The 13,919-nt window shown below is 43.4% G+C and overlaps 2 protein-coding genes across 3 annotated transcripts in view; one reads left to right on the top strand and one right to left on the bottom strand.

Moving 5' to 3' along the window:
* ADGRF3 (adhesion G protein-coupled receptor F3) overlaps window positions 1-9,440 on the bottom strand; it is a 41,967-nt gene extending 32,527 nt beyond the window's left edge. The window contains exon 1 of the mRNA XM_054475278.2: window positions 9,327-9,440. Within this exon, the coding sequence (XP_054331253.1) occupies window positions 9,327-9,440 (114 nt within the window). The remainder of the gene's footprint in view (window positions 1-9,326) is intronic.
* Window positions 9,360-13,919, top strand: part of SELENOI (selenoprotein I) — a 48,581-nt gene continuing 44,021 nt past the window's right edge. For both annotated transcript variants that reach the window (XM_054475280.2, XM_054475282.2), the window contains exon 1: window positions 9,360-9,495. In XM_054475280.2, the coding sequence (XP_054331255.1) occupies window positions 9,439-9,495 (57 nt within the window). In that variant the 5' untranslated portion in view covers window positions 9,360-9,438. The remainder of the gene's footprint in view (window positions 9,496-13,919) is intronic.

Genomic DNA, 13,919 nt, shown 5'->3' with positions numbered 1-13,919 from the left:
TGTCTGAAAGTGTCCATTTGACTCGGCATCAAAGAGGAGGAACCTGGCAGTAGCCATTTCAGTGGCATCTATGGGGTTGGAAATGGACTGAAGATGAGTGAAGAGCAAGTGGGAGGTTTGGAAGTAAGAGATAGTTTATGATGACTAAAAAAAGCCAATCACAAGAGTTTTTGCCGTTCTTTCTCTGAATATTTGAAAGCAATCTAGGTGTAAGTCAGTGGTTTGCAAGTCTTTTCATGAAGCCTACTTACTGTATTTTTAGCGAGAGCAGCTAATCTGAAGTGGTAGATTGTTTACAAAGATAGGGGCCGTGATTGTCCTATACTTTTCTGCAGGCCCCACACTGTGTGACTTTGCCATTCCATCCATTAAGCAGTGGAATCTATTTCTCCTTCGTGACTCTGCACTGGCCTTGTGATTTGCTTTGTCTAGCAGAAGGCAACAGAAGCAACGTTGTGTGGTATCTTACCTAGGCCGACAAAGGCCTTGTAGCTTCCACTTTATTTTTCTCCCAACTTCATTGAGATATGATTGACAGATAAAAATTCTATTTATTTTAGGTGTACAATGTGATGTTTTGATTTGGAGAACAGTGTGAAATGATTACCACAGTCAAGCTAATTAGCATATCTAGCAAGACCAGCAAAACTGCTCAGCTAAACCCAATCCAAATTGCTGACCCACAGAATTATGAGCAAATAAAATGGTTCTTATTTTAGGCTACTGAATTTTGAGTAATTTGTTATATGACAAAACATAACTTTTAAAACTGCTTATTTTAAAAATGTATTTTCTTGTAGTCTGTGTCTATTCATAAGACATTTCATCATGAAGGGCTAAGTATCGTGAGTAAATGTGAAGAGCTGTTTCCATACCCCACTTTCTAGATTATTCATCAAAATACTAAATCAGGCCAGGTGTGGTGGCTCACACCTATAATCCTAGCACTTTGGGAGGCCGAGGCAGGCGGATTGCTTGAGGCCAGGAGTTTGAGACCAGCTTGGCTAACATGGCGAAAACCTGTCTCTACTAAAAATACAAAAATCGGCCAGGCATGGTGGCACACGCGTGTAATCCCAGCTACTCGGGAGGCTGAGACATGAGAATCACTTGAACCCAGGAAGCAGAGGTTGCAGTGAGCCGAGATCGCGCCACTGCCCTCCCAGCCTGGGCAACAAAGCAAGACTCAGTCTCAAAAATAAAATAAATAAATAAATAGATAGATAAATAAATAAATCCCTATGTGATCTCAAAGTCTTTATTTAGAATTTTCTTTTGATTTTAAACCTTTGTTTCCTGTCTTTAAGTCAATTCTCTGTCCAAGACAAAATATTCCACACCTTCACAGTGGATTTAAAAAACGGAGAAGAGAGGTAGACAGGAGGATGAAAAAAAGATAGAAATATGGCCAGGTATGGTGATGCACACCTGTAGTCCCAGCTACTTGGGAGGCCAAGGTGGGAGGATTGCTTGAGTCCAGGAGTTTGAGGCCAACCTGGGCAACAGAGTGAGACCCTGTCTCTAAAAAAACAAAGAGAGAGAGAGTAAAATGATGAGCCAGAGCACTGGATGATGCTGGTCATTTTCAGAATGCAATAATAACTTCTCCCTGCTTGGGGACCATGTCTTATTCAACTTTGTTTTGTTTTGTTTTGTTTTGTTTTGAGACAGAGTTTCGCTCTTGTTGCCCAGGCTGGAGTGCAATGGCACAATCTCGGCTCACTGCAACCTCTGCCTCCCAGGTTTAAGCGATTCTCCTGCCTCAGCCTCCCGAGTAGCTTAAATTACAGGCATGTGCCACCACGCTCGGCTAATTTTGTATTTTTAGTAGAGATGGGATTTCTCCATGTTGGCCAGGCTGGTTTCAAACTCCCGATCTCAGGTGATCTGCCGGCCTTGGCCTCCCAAAGTGCTGGGATTCTAGGCATGAGCCACTGTATCCAGCAGTCTTATTCAACTTTGTATCTCCATGTCCATCATAGAATTTGTATTTGGTACATAGTGTTCAACAAGGATACATGAAAAGAAAATGAAGTTGTTGGCTGGGTGCGGTGGCTCACGCCTGTAATCCCAGCACTTTGGGAGGCTAGGGTGGGTGGATCACAAAGTCAGGAGATCAAGACCATCCTGGCCAACATGGTGAAATCCCGTCTCTACTAAAAATACAAAAATTGGTGGTGTGCACCTGTAGTCACAGGCTAAGGCAGAAGAATTGCTTGAACCCAGGAGGCAGAGGTTGCAGTGAGCCAAGATTGCACCACTGCACTCCAGCCTGGGCAACAGAGCAAGACTCCGTCTCAAAAAAAAAAAAAAAAAGCAAAGCAAAGCAAATAAAAGAAAATGAAGTTGTTACTTTTGTAACTGGGTCCCTTAACTTCAAAATGCATTTTAAGGGCCGAGCATGGTGGCTCATGCCTGTAATCCCAGCACTTTGAGAGGCCGAGGCGAGTGGATCACTTGAGGTCAGGAGTTTGAGACCAGCTTGGTCAACATGGTGAAACCCCATCTCTACTAAAAATACAAAAAAATTAGCTGGGCGTGGTGGTGCGCCTGTAATCCCAGCTACATGGGAGGCTGAGGCTTGAGAATTGCTTGAACCCGGGAGGCAGAGGTTGCAGTGAGCTAAGATTGTGCCACTGCACTCCAGCCTGGGTGACAGAGTGAGAATCTGACTCAAACAAACAAACCAACAAAACAAAACAAAACAAAACACCCCCAAAACTGCATTTTAATATATATTTTTTTCTTTCCTCTTGGGTTTTAAGATGTAATTTTGAAGCAAACTACAGAAGCCTTTTCCCTTAGCCTTGATATAGACTCCATGGTCCCTCTGTTTCTCATGGTATATACTCCCTTCACATTTATCTAACTGCATGCTAGTCTCTAATTACACGCCTTCTTAGAAGTTCCAGGGGCTAATCTTGAGACAGACAGACCAAGCCTGGAGACCCAGCTGCAAAATTCCAGAGACGACTTCAAGGCGGCTAGTTAACAACCTGGCCATTGTTGAGATGACATCAGCCCGCGTTCCAGGTGGATTGGGACCCAAGAGAGCCACCAGAACAAGACCCACATTGTACTCAGCACAATTCTCGCATGCCTTCCTTATCAAGTTTTCCCTTTTTAAACCTCTGCTTTCCCTTCAAAAACTGAAACGATTCCTTTGGATAGAAATCTGGCCACTTTCCCTTTACTAGTTTTGGTTAATCAAATCATTTCCTTTCTACCAGACTTCGCTCTTGTTAGACTCTGCAAACAGTGAGCATCCCGACCTGTGTTCAATTGCAATTTTACATATTATTTCCTATTTGTATATCTTGTTTTCTAGACTTATAGACAACAGTGTCTGATTAAAAAAAAAATAGAGCCAGCTTCCATTAGAGTTCTGGTCAAACAGGCCATATAGCCTTAGTTATATATATCAAGGAAGAAGTGAAAGTCTTAGATAGTAGAGCTCTATGTTGGCCACTGTTGCCTTAACCCCAGTATTTCCAGAATTCCTACAGGAAAAATGAATTATATGAATTATAACAATGTTCTTTACTCTCTTGTTCCACTTAGGATTTTTTTTTTCTCCTAGTGACCTTCTCTTTCACCAAAACTGAATGACCATTGATCTAATAATCTCAAAGTTTCATGAAGGCGAAAATAATCCTCATTCAAAAATGGAGGCCCTTGCATGGCTGTGTGTTCAAACTGAAATTAAAAAAGAACAGTGGTTACATTTGGTTGCATCTGCATACCTGACATTAGATGAGATTAACATTGCCAAACAAAAATAAAGAGAAAGGCATCGCAGAGGTGATGCCCCTACGGCTACTCATCTGAATGATTTATTCTCTCTTTACCTACAGTTCTGCTTCCATTTTAGTGGAGTAATAAAGGTGAGGAGGATGTGTGTGTGGGAGAGGTATTAATTCTTCCTCCATTCATAGAATACAGATGCTGGTTCACTACCAGAACTTCAAGAATGATGAAAATAAGACTTTGCCCAGTGTAAAACTTTGCCTGAAATCAGTTTTTAAAATAATGCTTCTTTTATTTAACAGACATGCTCATGAGTAATGGTTATAACAGAGAAACAATCACTCGCCTTCAAAAAAAAAAAAAAAAAGGATGGCAAATATATAGATGGTCTAAATTGCTAGACCTGTGATTTTACTCTTGCCTCATATCACACTGGGTCCCTCTGAATCTTTAAACTGTCTCTAGACTTTGAATGACTACTGACACTGCTGGTTTGGTAGGTTAAGACCACAAAAATGGCCATAAAACCACTGAGAAGGCCGGGCAAGGTGGCTCACGCCTGTAATCTCAGCACTTCGGGTGGCCAAGGCGGGTGAATCACCTGAGGTCGGGAGTTTGAGACCAGCCTGGCCAACATAGTGAAACCCCGTCTCTACTAAAAATATAAAAATTAGCCGGGCGTGGTGGCGGGCGCCTGTAGTCCCAGCTACTCAGAGGCTGAGGCAGGAGAATCGCTTGAACCTGGGAGGCAGAGGTTGCGGTTAGCCAAGATTGCACCACTGCACTCCAGCCTGGGCAACAGAATGAGGCTCCGTCTTGAGAAACAAACAAATACCACTGAGAAGCTAGTTGAGAATAAGTCACAAAATAGCAGAGACACCATCCTCCCCCAGCAACATAGGAAGTAGGAGGTATTAGCTTACGCTGAATCTCATTATATTGCACAGACTTTTTCTGTGACAAAAATATGACTGATGACCCACTCATACAGTTCGCTTTACGTTCTTACCTAGGAGGATTATGATTGAAAAATGTAAAATATAGCAAAAAACAGGCAGACAAAACCCCACTTGAGAAGATTTACTATAATAACTGGGGAGTTCTTTTTTTTTTTTTTTTTTTGTAGAGACAGGGTCTCCCTATGTTGCCCAGGCCGGTCTTGAATTCCTGGGCTCAAGGGACCCTCCTGTCTCAGCCTTTCAGCATGCTGGAATTTGATTAAAAACTGACTTGTGAGCTGGGCGTGGTGGCTCACACCTGTAATCCCAGCGCTTCGGGAGGCTGAGGCAGGCGGATCATGAGGTCAGGAGATCGAGACCATCCTGGCCAACACGGTGAAACCTCGTCTCTACTAAAAATACAAAAAATTAGCCGGGCCTGATGGCAGACGCCTGTAGTCCCAGCTATTCAGGAGGCTGAGGCAGGAGAATGGCGTGAACCCGGGAGGCGGAGCTTGCAGTGAGCTGAGATCGCGCCACTGCACTCCAGCCTAGGCGACAGAGCAAGACTCCATCTCAAAAAAAAAAAAACTGACTTGTGATTTTTTTTTTTTTTTAATATTTTACCATCAACTTCTAGAAGCATAGTGTAGTGGAAAATTATTCAGCTAAAAGTCTGATGACCTGTGTTCCTCTTTCCTGGGTGACTTTTGGTAAGATACATTACTATTCTATTGTTCCACTCTATACAGTTGGAACAGCCATCAGGCCCATGGCTCAGGATTGTTAGTCATGTGAAACTGCTTTGAGAACCAGAGTTTATGTGTATAAGGCATTCATTTTTATTTTAAAATGGGAACTAAATCAATACCTTTTTACAAACTTCTTTGGAAGACCCTGCCCATTTTTATGGCTTCAGCAACTTATATTGGAGTTATTAACTATATTAGTCCTTAATTAACCTCCAATGTTTTTTGGCTGTCTCCATTTATCTGATACACTCTTATTCAGACTAAATAAAACAGGCACTCCAGGAATTTAAAACACTTTATTTTGGTTATATTATAAAAATAAAAATATTGTTTCTAGCACGAACTGATATTTTCTATGATTATTATTCTGGAAGGCAAAATGCCTGATCTTGAGTGTACAAGATGTAGAAGAAATAAACTTCAATGGATGAAGAGGCAGACAAGGGAAACAAAGCAATAATAAACTACACTCAGGAATTTGGCGTGTAGAGCATAGATGGGAATAACAAGGCCAATCTAAAGCAGTCCGGGGCAGCTTTAGATTCCTGGAGGAAAAATGCCTCCAGGAATAAAATTTGGGAACGCGGAAATAGAAAGGTGACTTAGTTCCAAAGGCAAATTTGTTTCCATGACATTTTTCTCTTCCCAGGTGACCATGCCTGCTGGGTTTAGGATTCACAGAATTCTGCGAAAATACAGTCATGCATCACTTAATGACAGGATATGTTCTGATAGTAAATACAAAAGCCAGTAAGATAGTTATTTATTATCAAGTATTCAGTAGTGTACATAATTATATGTGCTATACTTTTAGATGACTGGCAGTGCAGTAGGTTTTACACTAGCATTACCACGAACATGAGTAATGCCTTGTGTTACAACATCTTGACAGCTAGGATGTCACTAGGTGACAGAAATTTTTCAGCTCCACTATAATCTTAAGGGACCACATGTGGTCCCTCATTGACGGAAAACATGGTTATATGGAGCATGACTAATATCTTAAATTTGTATGAGTTTAATTGAACAGACTTGAGCCATATCATTGTAGGTAAGACAAGATTTCCCAGATGAGTTGACTTAATCTCAGAGAAGTTATACGATATACAGTTTCATTGAATTTCAGAGATGAATAGGTCGTAGTACCTAATAGGTTCTAATGGATCGAATTAGATCTTAGGATCAAATGCCCTCTTTTTTTTTTTATTTTTTTGAGATGGAGCCTCGCTGTGTCGCCCAGACTGGAGTGCAGCGGTGCGACCTCGGCTCACTGCAAGCTCCACCTCCCGGGTTCACGCCATTCTCGTGCCTCAGCCTCCCGAGTAGCTGGGACTACAGGTGCCTGCCACCACGCCCGGCTAATTTTGTTTTTATATTTTTAGTAGAGACGGGGTTTCACCGTGTTAGCCAGGATGGTCTCGATCTCCTGACCTCGTGATCCGCCCGCCTCGGCCTCCCAAAGTGCTGGGATTACAGGCGTGAGCCACCGCGCCCGGCCCAAATACCCTCTTTTTGAAAAAGAGAACTGGGGCTAAGTGAAGTAAGTTGTCTGGGATTACACAGCCAGTAACATGTCAAAGTATAAACCAATTTCTGGGTTATGCTTCAGCTTATAAATTATCAGATGAATTTATAATTGATTCAAACTTGTTACAACCTTATGCAGAGAAGCAGCAAATTGTAACTGCTTTCACAAAATTAAAAGTTACTCTTTTAAAAAGTGCTTTTAAAGAAAATATCAGAGGTAGAAAACAATTTTAAGAATCAATCATGCCATTTTCAGTTTGCTTATATCTGAACTGATAAACAATAAGTGCAGTTTATAAACTATTATTAGCTTGCACTGAAGTCAGATTTTATGGCTTTCCACAATTAACTAAGTTTTACAAGTATGAAGGGTTTTTTTTGTTTTGTTTTTGAGACGGAGTCTCGCTCTGTCGCCCAGGCTGGAGCGCAGTGGCACAATCTCGGTTCACCGCAACCCCACCTCCCAGGCTCAAGCGCTTCTCCTGCCTCAATAACCTGAGTAGCTGGGACTAGAGGCGCGTGCCACCACGACCGGTTAGTTCTTGTATTTTTAGTTGAGGCGAGGTTTCACCATATTGTCCAGGCTGGTCTCAAACACCTGATCGCAAGTAATCCCTCCGCCTCAGCCTCCCAAAGTGTTGGGATTACAAGCGTGAGCCACCACACCTGGCCGAGACTCTCATTTCTAATGTTCTTCTCAAAACTGGTACTTCACAGCATATCAAAGAGATCTTTGCTCATTCATTCAATAAAATATATTGATCATGTATTATTTGCAAGCCCCCTGGGCTATGGAACATGGGGAAAATTAACATGTATAAGATGCAAATACTGCCCTCGAGGGCAAGTGTGATAAACGACACTCAAGTTTATTGGTTGGCCGGGCGCCCACTCTTCAAAAAATGCAAAAAATTTAGCCGGGTGTGGTGGTGTGTGCCTGTAGTTCTAGCTACTTGGGAGACGGAGGCAAGATGACCTGAGCCGGGGGAGGTTGAGGCTGCAGTGAGCCGTGATCGCTTCACTGCATTCCAGCCTGGGTGAGAGTGAGTCCCTGTCTCAAGGGCGGGGGGAGGGGGGCGGGGAAGCTTATTATCTACCATATACCAGGTATAAGATTATCTATTACCTTCTAAGAATCTTATGCTTTAGGAGGGGAGATTAGACATGTAGTAATAATACTGTGTTTGGCATATCTCGGGTCCCCAATAAATAGTTGTTAAACGAATGAACATAAAAGTATCTCAAAATAATCGCGCTTATTTCAGAGACCCAGAGAGACTGAAAGGCTCCCTGAAGTAGTGGTTTCCCATAACACAGATCACATTTCATGTTGGGTCGATCATTTCCGAGCTCCGTAACTAAGTGACTCTGGGCAGGTTGCCTAATCTGAAAAAGGGGATAATGCCTTTCACTTCAGTGTTGTTACGGGGTTGATAATGTATGTGAAGTTCTCCCCACAGAAGGCGCTCAATAAAAAGCAGCAACTATTATAAAATTTTATTAGTAGATACTAGCCATTGATCTAGTGTTTTTTGTTTGTTTTTTACAATTAACTGGGCTCCAGTTATGTAAAACACTTCTTGCAAACGCATTTAAGGACTCGTCGAGACTGAGAGATCACTGCTTTTATCTGGTCGGGAGACACCAGCAATCTTAATTTGGAACGGTTTGATAGAGCGGAGTGCGATGAGGCGGTCTAAGGTTCCTAAGCAACACAGACCTGAGGGGCTTGTCTCCAATGTCCTTTCACCTGTCTTGCAAGTCCCTCTGCTGACCGCAAAAAGACTCCCGTGGCCCCGGCAGCAGCTCGGCCTTCTCTACATCTAACCACGTTTACTAAATTTCTACGGCATGCAGCGCACCGCACCGCACCAGGAGTTGGGAGCGGCTCGCGGTACAGACCTCCTTCCTCTTTTATTTCGCTGCAGCGGAAGAACTAAGTCCTCTTACCTGAGGCACTGCTGAACTGGCTCGCAAGCAGTCACTCTACCCCCAAGACTAAAACGGTATCCCCCAGATCTCCACTCAAGTGAAGATACCCCTGAAAACCCACCTTCCCCCGGGACCCGGAGCAAAGCCCGCTGGGAAACTGACCTTTCACCCCCTCTCTTGCCTTACCTCAGCTCACCAATTTTGACGCTAGCAAATGAAGAGACGAAGAGAGCTGGAAGGCGGGACTTAGTGTTGCCTGATCCACGCCGATTGGATAGCAATAGTGCCGGGAGGGGCGGGCCGCTCGAGAGGGCTAGCAACCCCCCCTCGGTGGGCGGGGAGAAGCGTGGGCTGCGCTTGCGCACTGAGAGGCGGCCGAAGGGGCCGAGGCGGCTACGCGTGCGCGGTGGGCGGAGCGCGGCTCTCCTACCTTCTCCGCCAGCCCAGTTTTTCGCATCCTTGCCCAGCCGGTGTGGTGCTTGTGTGTCACAGCCTCGTAGCCGGGAGTCGCTGCCGAGTGGGCGCTCAGTTTTCGGGTCGTCATGGCTGGCTACGAATACGTGAGCCCGGAGCAGCTGGCTGGCTTTGATAAGTACAAGGTACCGCGGGCCGGCGGACGCCCCTCTCCCTGCTCCCGGCCTCGCCCAGGCGGCTGAGGGGCCGGCGCGGCGCGGTCCGTGTCACCTTGTGCCGCGTGGCTCCGGGCGGGCTGGCGGGCTTTCCTACGGGGGTCCTGCGGGTCCTGGGGATTGGGGGTCGGGGAGCGTGGGAGCATCCTAAGCCCGCCGCCCGGAGTCGGCACCCCCTGGGAGATTTCCTTTTCCTTAGGAGAGCGCTCAGTGATCATGGAGCGAGGGAATTCCCTTCCTAATTTTTTTAAACTTATTATTTTCGTAAGCCCCCGAAAGGATGTGGTTCCTTCTTTAGTGTCAATCGCCTTCATTTTAGTGCAGTTTCCACTCGCCTTTCATGCATACAACTTCGGAGGAGGAGATGATCGTTTGGCAGATGAGGCCCGGGAGGGGAGCGACTTGCCGAGGCCATCCTGCTTATGTCTCCACTTCTGCTCCCGGCAGGGACTTTCTCAGCGCAGCTTGTGGCGCTAGGGCCACCAGATGAAAGGGAGGTGCACAGGAAGGAGATGTGGAGTGGAAAGAGCGCGGGCTTTCGAGCACATACAAACCTGATACAAAAGTCAGATTTCTTTATTTCGTCTTGGGCACGTCATTTTAACCCCGCTCAGCCTCTCTTTTGAGTATGAAACTGAAAGTAATAGCTTCTGCTGTGCAAAATGATTAGAGGAATTTGTGAAGCGCCTGGCCACATACTAGGACCCCAGTAAATAAATGCTGGTGATTAACTTTCCTCCAAATCTCGTTCCCATCCGCAGTTCCTTTACCAATGAATGACTCTAACCATCCAGTCAGCCAAGCCTGAAATATGGGCTTTAACCCTTCATCCTTGTTGTTACCCGTTCATCTTCACATCTTAGCTTAAATATTGGTTCCTCAAAGAAGCTCTCACTACGTGCCCCTTTCCCCCTTAAATGTGCGGTCTGTTCGTTTATGGAATTGCTGCTTTAGCGTGTCTCGCCATTAGAGTATAATGCCCAACTCATTAGAGTTTTCTTGTGGACCATCCTGGCTTAAGCACAGTGCTATGTGCCTACTAGGCACCCATTAAGCATTTGTGGAATGAATGAATAACTGAAAAAGTCATAATGGATTTTGTTTAACTCGAGTTAAAAAAAAAAAAGCATGTTTCTCTGCTTTCAAGCCGTATTGCGCCATACCATTCTGAACTGAGGTGATGTCTTAACATTTTAAGTGGAAAGAGGGTCCAGAGCGTTAACATTTTAAGTGGAAAGAGGGTCCAGAGCCTTCTTGGTAACTCGGGCCAGTGCTTTTCAACTTTCATTTTAGAAGGCTATTAACCCAGATACCTCCTGTTTTGCCTTAAGCTCTACCCGCCTTTTGTTGTCTGTTCTGCAGGGTAAATATTGACGTATAAAACATTTTCTTCCTTACTAGGGTCTGACTTTCTAAGTGCCATTAAAATAGCTATTTAAATGGGAGCAGTGTTTGTAATAGGAAATTTCCTTTTTCTTATAAAGAATCTTCCCTAGTTTTATATTTTCAACTAAATAAGTGTCTTAAGTTACTAGAAGTTTCGTGTAATTTTCTGTTCTGATCTTTCCCCCTTTTTTATTATATAAGTTCCTGTATCTGACAGCAGATGACTTCCTATCATCCTGGAAAACAAAGGTCGATTTAGCAAGCGTCCAATGTTCACTAAAATAGTTTGTTGATATCATTGTAGTTATAATGAGGCTTCCTTGGGGAAAAAAAAGCACACATTTATAACCTAAATATTCTTCTATTGCAATTACTCAATACTGCATTTATATTAAAATTATGAATCCAGTGGTATCCAAAGGAAAAATCCATGCGATCAGTTTTGCTCGAACACAAATCTCACAGTATCCAAAGGAAAAATCCATGCGATCAGTTTTGCTCGAACACAAATCTCACAGTATCCAAAGGAAAAATCCATGCGATCAATTTTGCTCGAACACAAATCTCACAGATCTTTTTTTCTTATCGTTGCGTTCCCCTTATGTTGTCTTCAGATAGTAAGCGCTTTATAAATGCTTATTTTAAAAAGTCTTTTTTCCCCATAAATGGGTAAAGATTGAAAACACTCAAAAGATATTTTGTATTCCCTATGTGATGCTTTATAAGAGAGATGTAAAGAAGAACTGATACTACAAAAGGCAGTTGGTGGAAAAATTACTTTTGAAGTAGTTTAATTTATCTTCCCTAGAGGTATATCTGAGAGCTACAGTTGGAAACCTGGCAGTTATACAGAATAACTGCTGAAAGGGGTGCACACGTGGAGTGGAAATTAGGTTTCTGAAGCAGGAAACTATAAGACAATTGATTTTTGGTATGGAAGAGCATGGGATGGATTCTGTGTTATGTATTGACACTTGTATTCGCTATTGTGTTACTTAACACAGTTGTATTAAACAGTTGACTATTAGTTGAATGTCTACTTTCTCTTTTAGGACGTGAGCTTTAAGAGGGCAGGCCCTGTAGCTGACTTTTTTTTTTTTCTTTAATAACATGACTGAGGTCTAGCACAGTGCCATGAACAGAGTAAGTGCTAAACAAATATTGAAGGAATGAGAGTGTAAAAGAATCTAAACCATTTTGGAAGTATGGTAAAAAAAAAAAAAAAAAAAAAAGGAGCTCTATGTCTGGATATTGAAAGGGTGCTTTTGTATTTTAAATGTGAAGATATCGGGTTTAACTACCATTGCCATTGTTCTCTGTTGCTTATTAACTAAGTTAACTTCAGAGAATTATACTGAAGGATTTCAGCCTTATTTTTGCCTCTACCCATCCTTTGTTTTGGACAGGTTTTTTTGTTTTTGTTTGTTTTTTTTTTTTTTGGAGATGGAGTTTTGCTCTTGTTGCCCAGGCTAGAGTGCAATGGCACGATCTCAGCTCACCGAAACCTCCGCCTCCTGGGTTCAAGCGATTCTCCTGTCTCAGCCTCCCGAGTAGCTGGGATTACAGGCATGCACCACCTTACCTGGCTAACTTTGTATTTTTAGTAGAGGTGCATTTCTCCATGTTGGTCAGGCTGGTCTCCAACTCCCAACCTCAGGTGATCTGCCCTGGCCTCCCAGAGTGCTGAGATTACAGGCATGAGCCACCACACCTGTCTTTTTTTTTTTTTTTTTTTGAGATGGAGTTTTGCTTTTGTCGCCCAGGCTAGAGTGCAGTGGCGCGATCTCAGCTCACTGCAGCCTCCGCCTCCCGGGTTCAAGCAGTTCTCCTGCCTCAGCCTCCCGAGTAGCTGGGATTACAGGCGCCTGCCACCATGCCCAGCTAATTTTTGTATTTTTAGTTGAGACAGGGTTTCACATGTTGGCCAGGCTGGTCTCGAACTCCTGACCTCAGGTGATCCACCCACCTCGGCCTCCCAAAGTGTTGGGATTACAGGCATGAGCCACCGTGCCCGGCCCTTGGACAGGTCTTTATAGTTGAGGGATTTTTCCCCACTTATCTAAGGGTGAAACTGCAAGTTGTTTTTTTTTTTTTTTTGTCCTGGTTTGCTCTTCATTTGGAAAGGCAAAGTTTTAATTGATAGTGTAGCAGCTACTTTCAAATTGTATCATTTTGCCTCAGGGAGGAAATGTTCTGTGAAATATCTTGTTTGGTTTGTTTAAGAAAGTTATTTGTCTGGGCACAGTAGCTCATGCCTGTAATCCCAACACTTCCGGAGGCTGAGGTGGGAGGATGGCTTGAGGATAGAAGTCTCACATAGTGAGACTTCATCTCCACAAAAAAAAAAAAAAAAAATTAGCGCCATGGTAGCACGTGCCTATGGTCCTAGCTACTTGGGAGGCTGAGGTGGGAGGATCAGGTGAGTCTGGAAGTTGAGCTGCAGTGAGCTATGATTGTGCCACTGTTTTGCAGCCTGAGCAACAGAGAAAGACCCTGACTCAAAAAAATAAAAGTGTGTGTGTATAAATATATATACAGTTTCATGATGAACTGGTTTTTGATATTATGGTAATTAATTAACTTGGCTCTCAACAACAACAGCCTGATTATAGGAATCATGATAATTGTGAATTTATTAGTATTACAATTAGAGGTGGTAAAGAGAAATTGTGTTTGCATCTTAATGGTAATGCTGAAGAACCAGAATCTGGCCTTTAACCTTACTAGTTCCTGAAAATTTCATAAAAAATTGTTTTTATTCTTATCTTTTTTTAGAGACAGGGTCTTGCTTTGTTGCCCAGGCTGGAGTGCAGTGGTGCGATCATAGCTTACTGCAGCTTTGAATTCCTCAGGTGATCTTCCTCCTTTGGCCTCACAAAGTGCTGGGATTATAGGCAGGAGCCACCATGCCTGGCCATCATACAGTTTGATTTTGTTTATTCAACAAGCATTTGTTGAGGGTCTGTTCAGTGTCAGGCATAGCATTTGGGCTGCAAAATTAAGCTAAG

This window comes from Pongo pygmaeus, chromosome 12 (assembly GCF_028885625.2).
Source record: "Pongo pygmaeus isolate AG05252 chromosome 12, NHGRI_mPonPyg2-v2.0_pri, whole genome shotgun sequence".
Lineage (NCBI taxonomy): Eukaryota > Metazoa > Chordata > Mammalia > Primates > Hominidae > Pongo > Pongo pygmaeus.
This window is presented reverse-complemented; position numbering and strand designations above follow the sequence as displayed.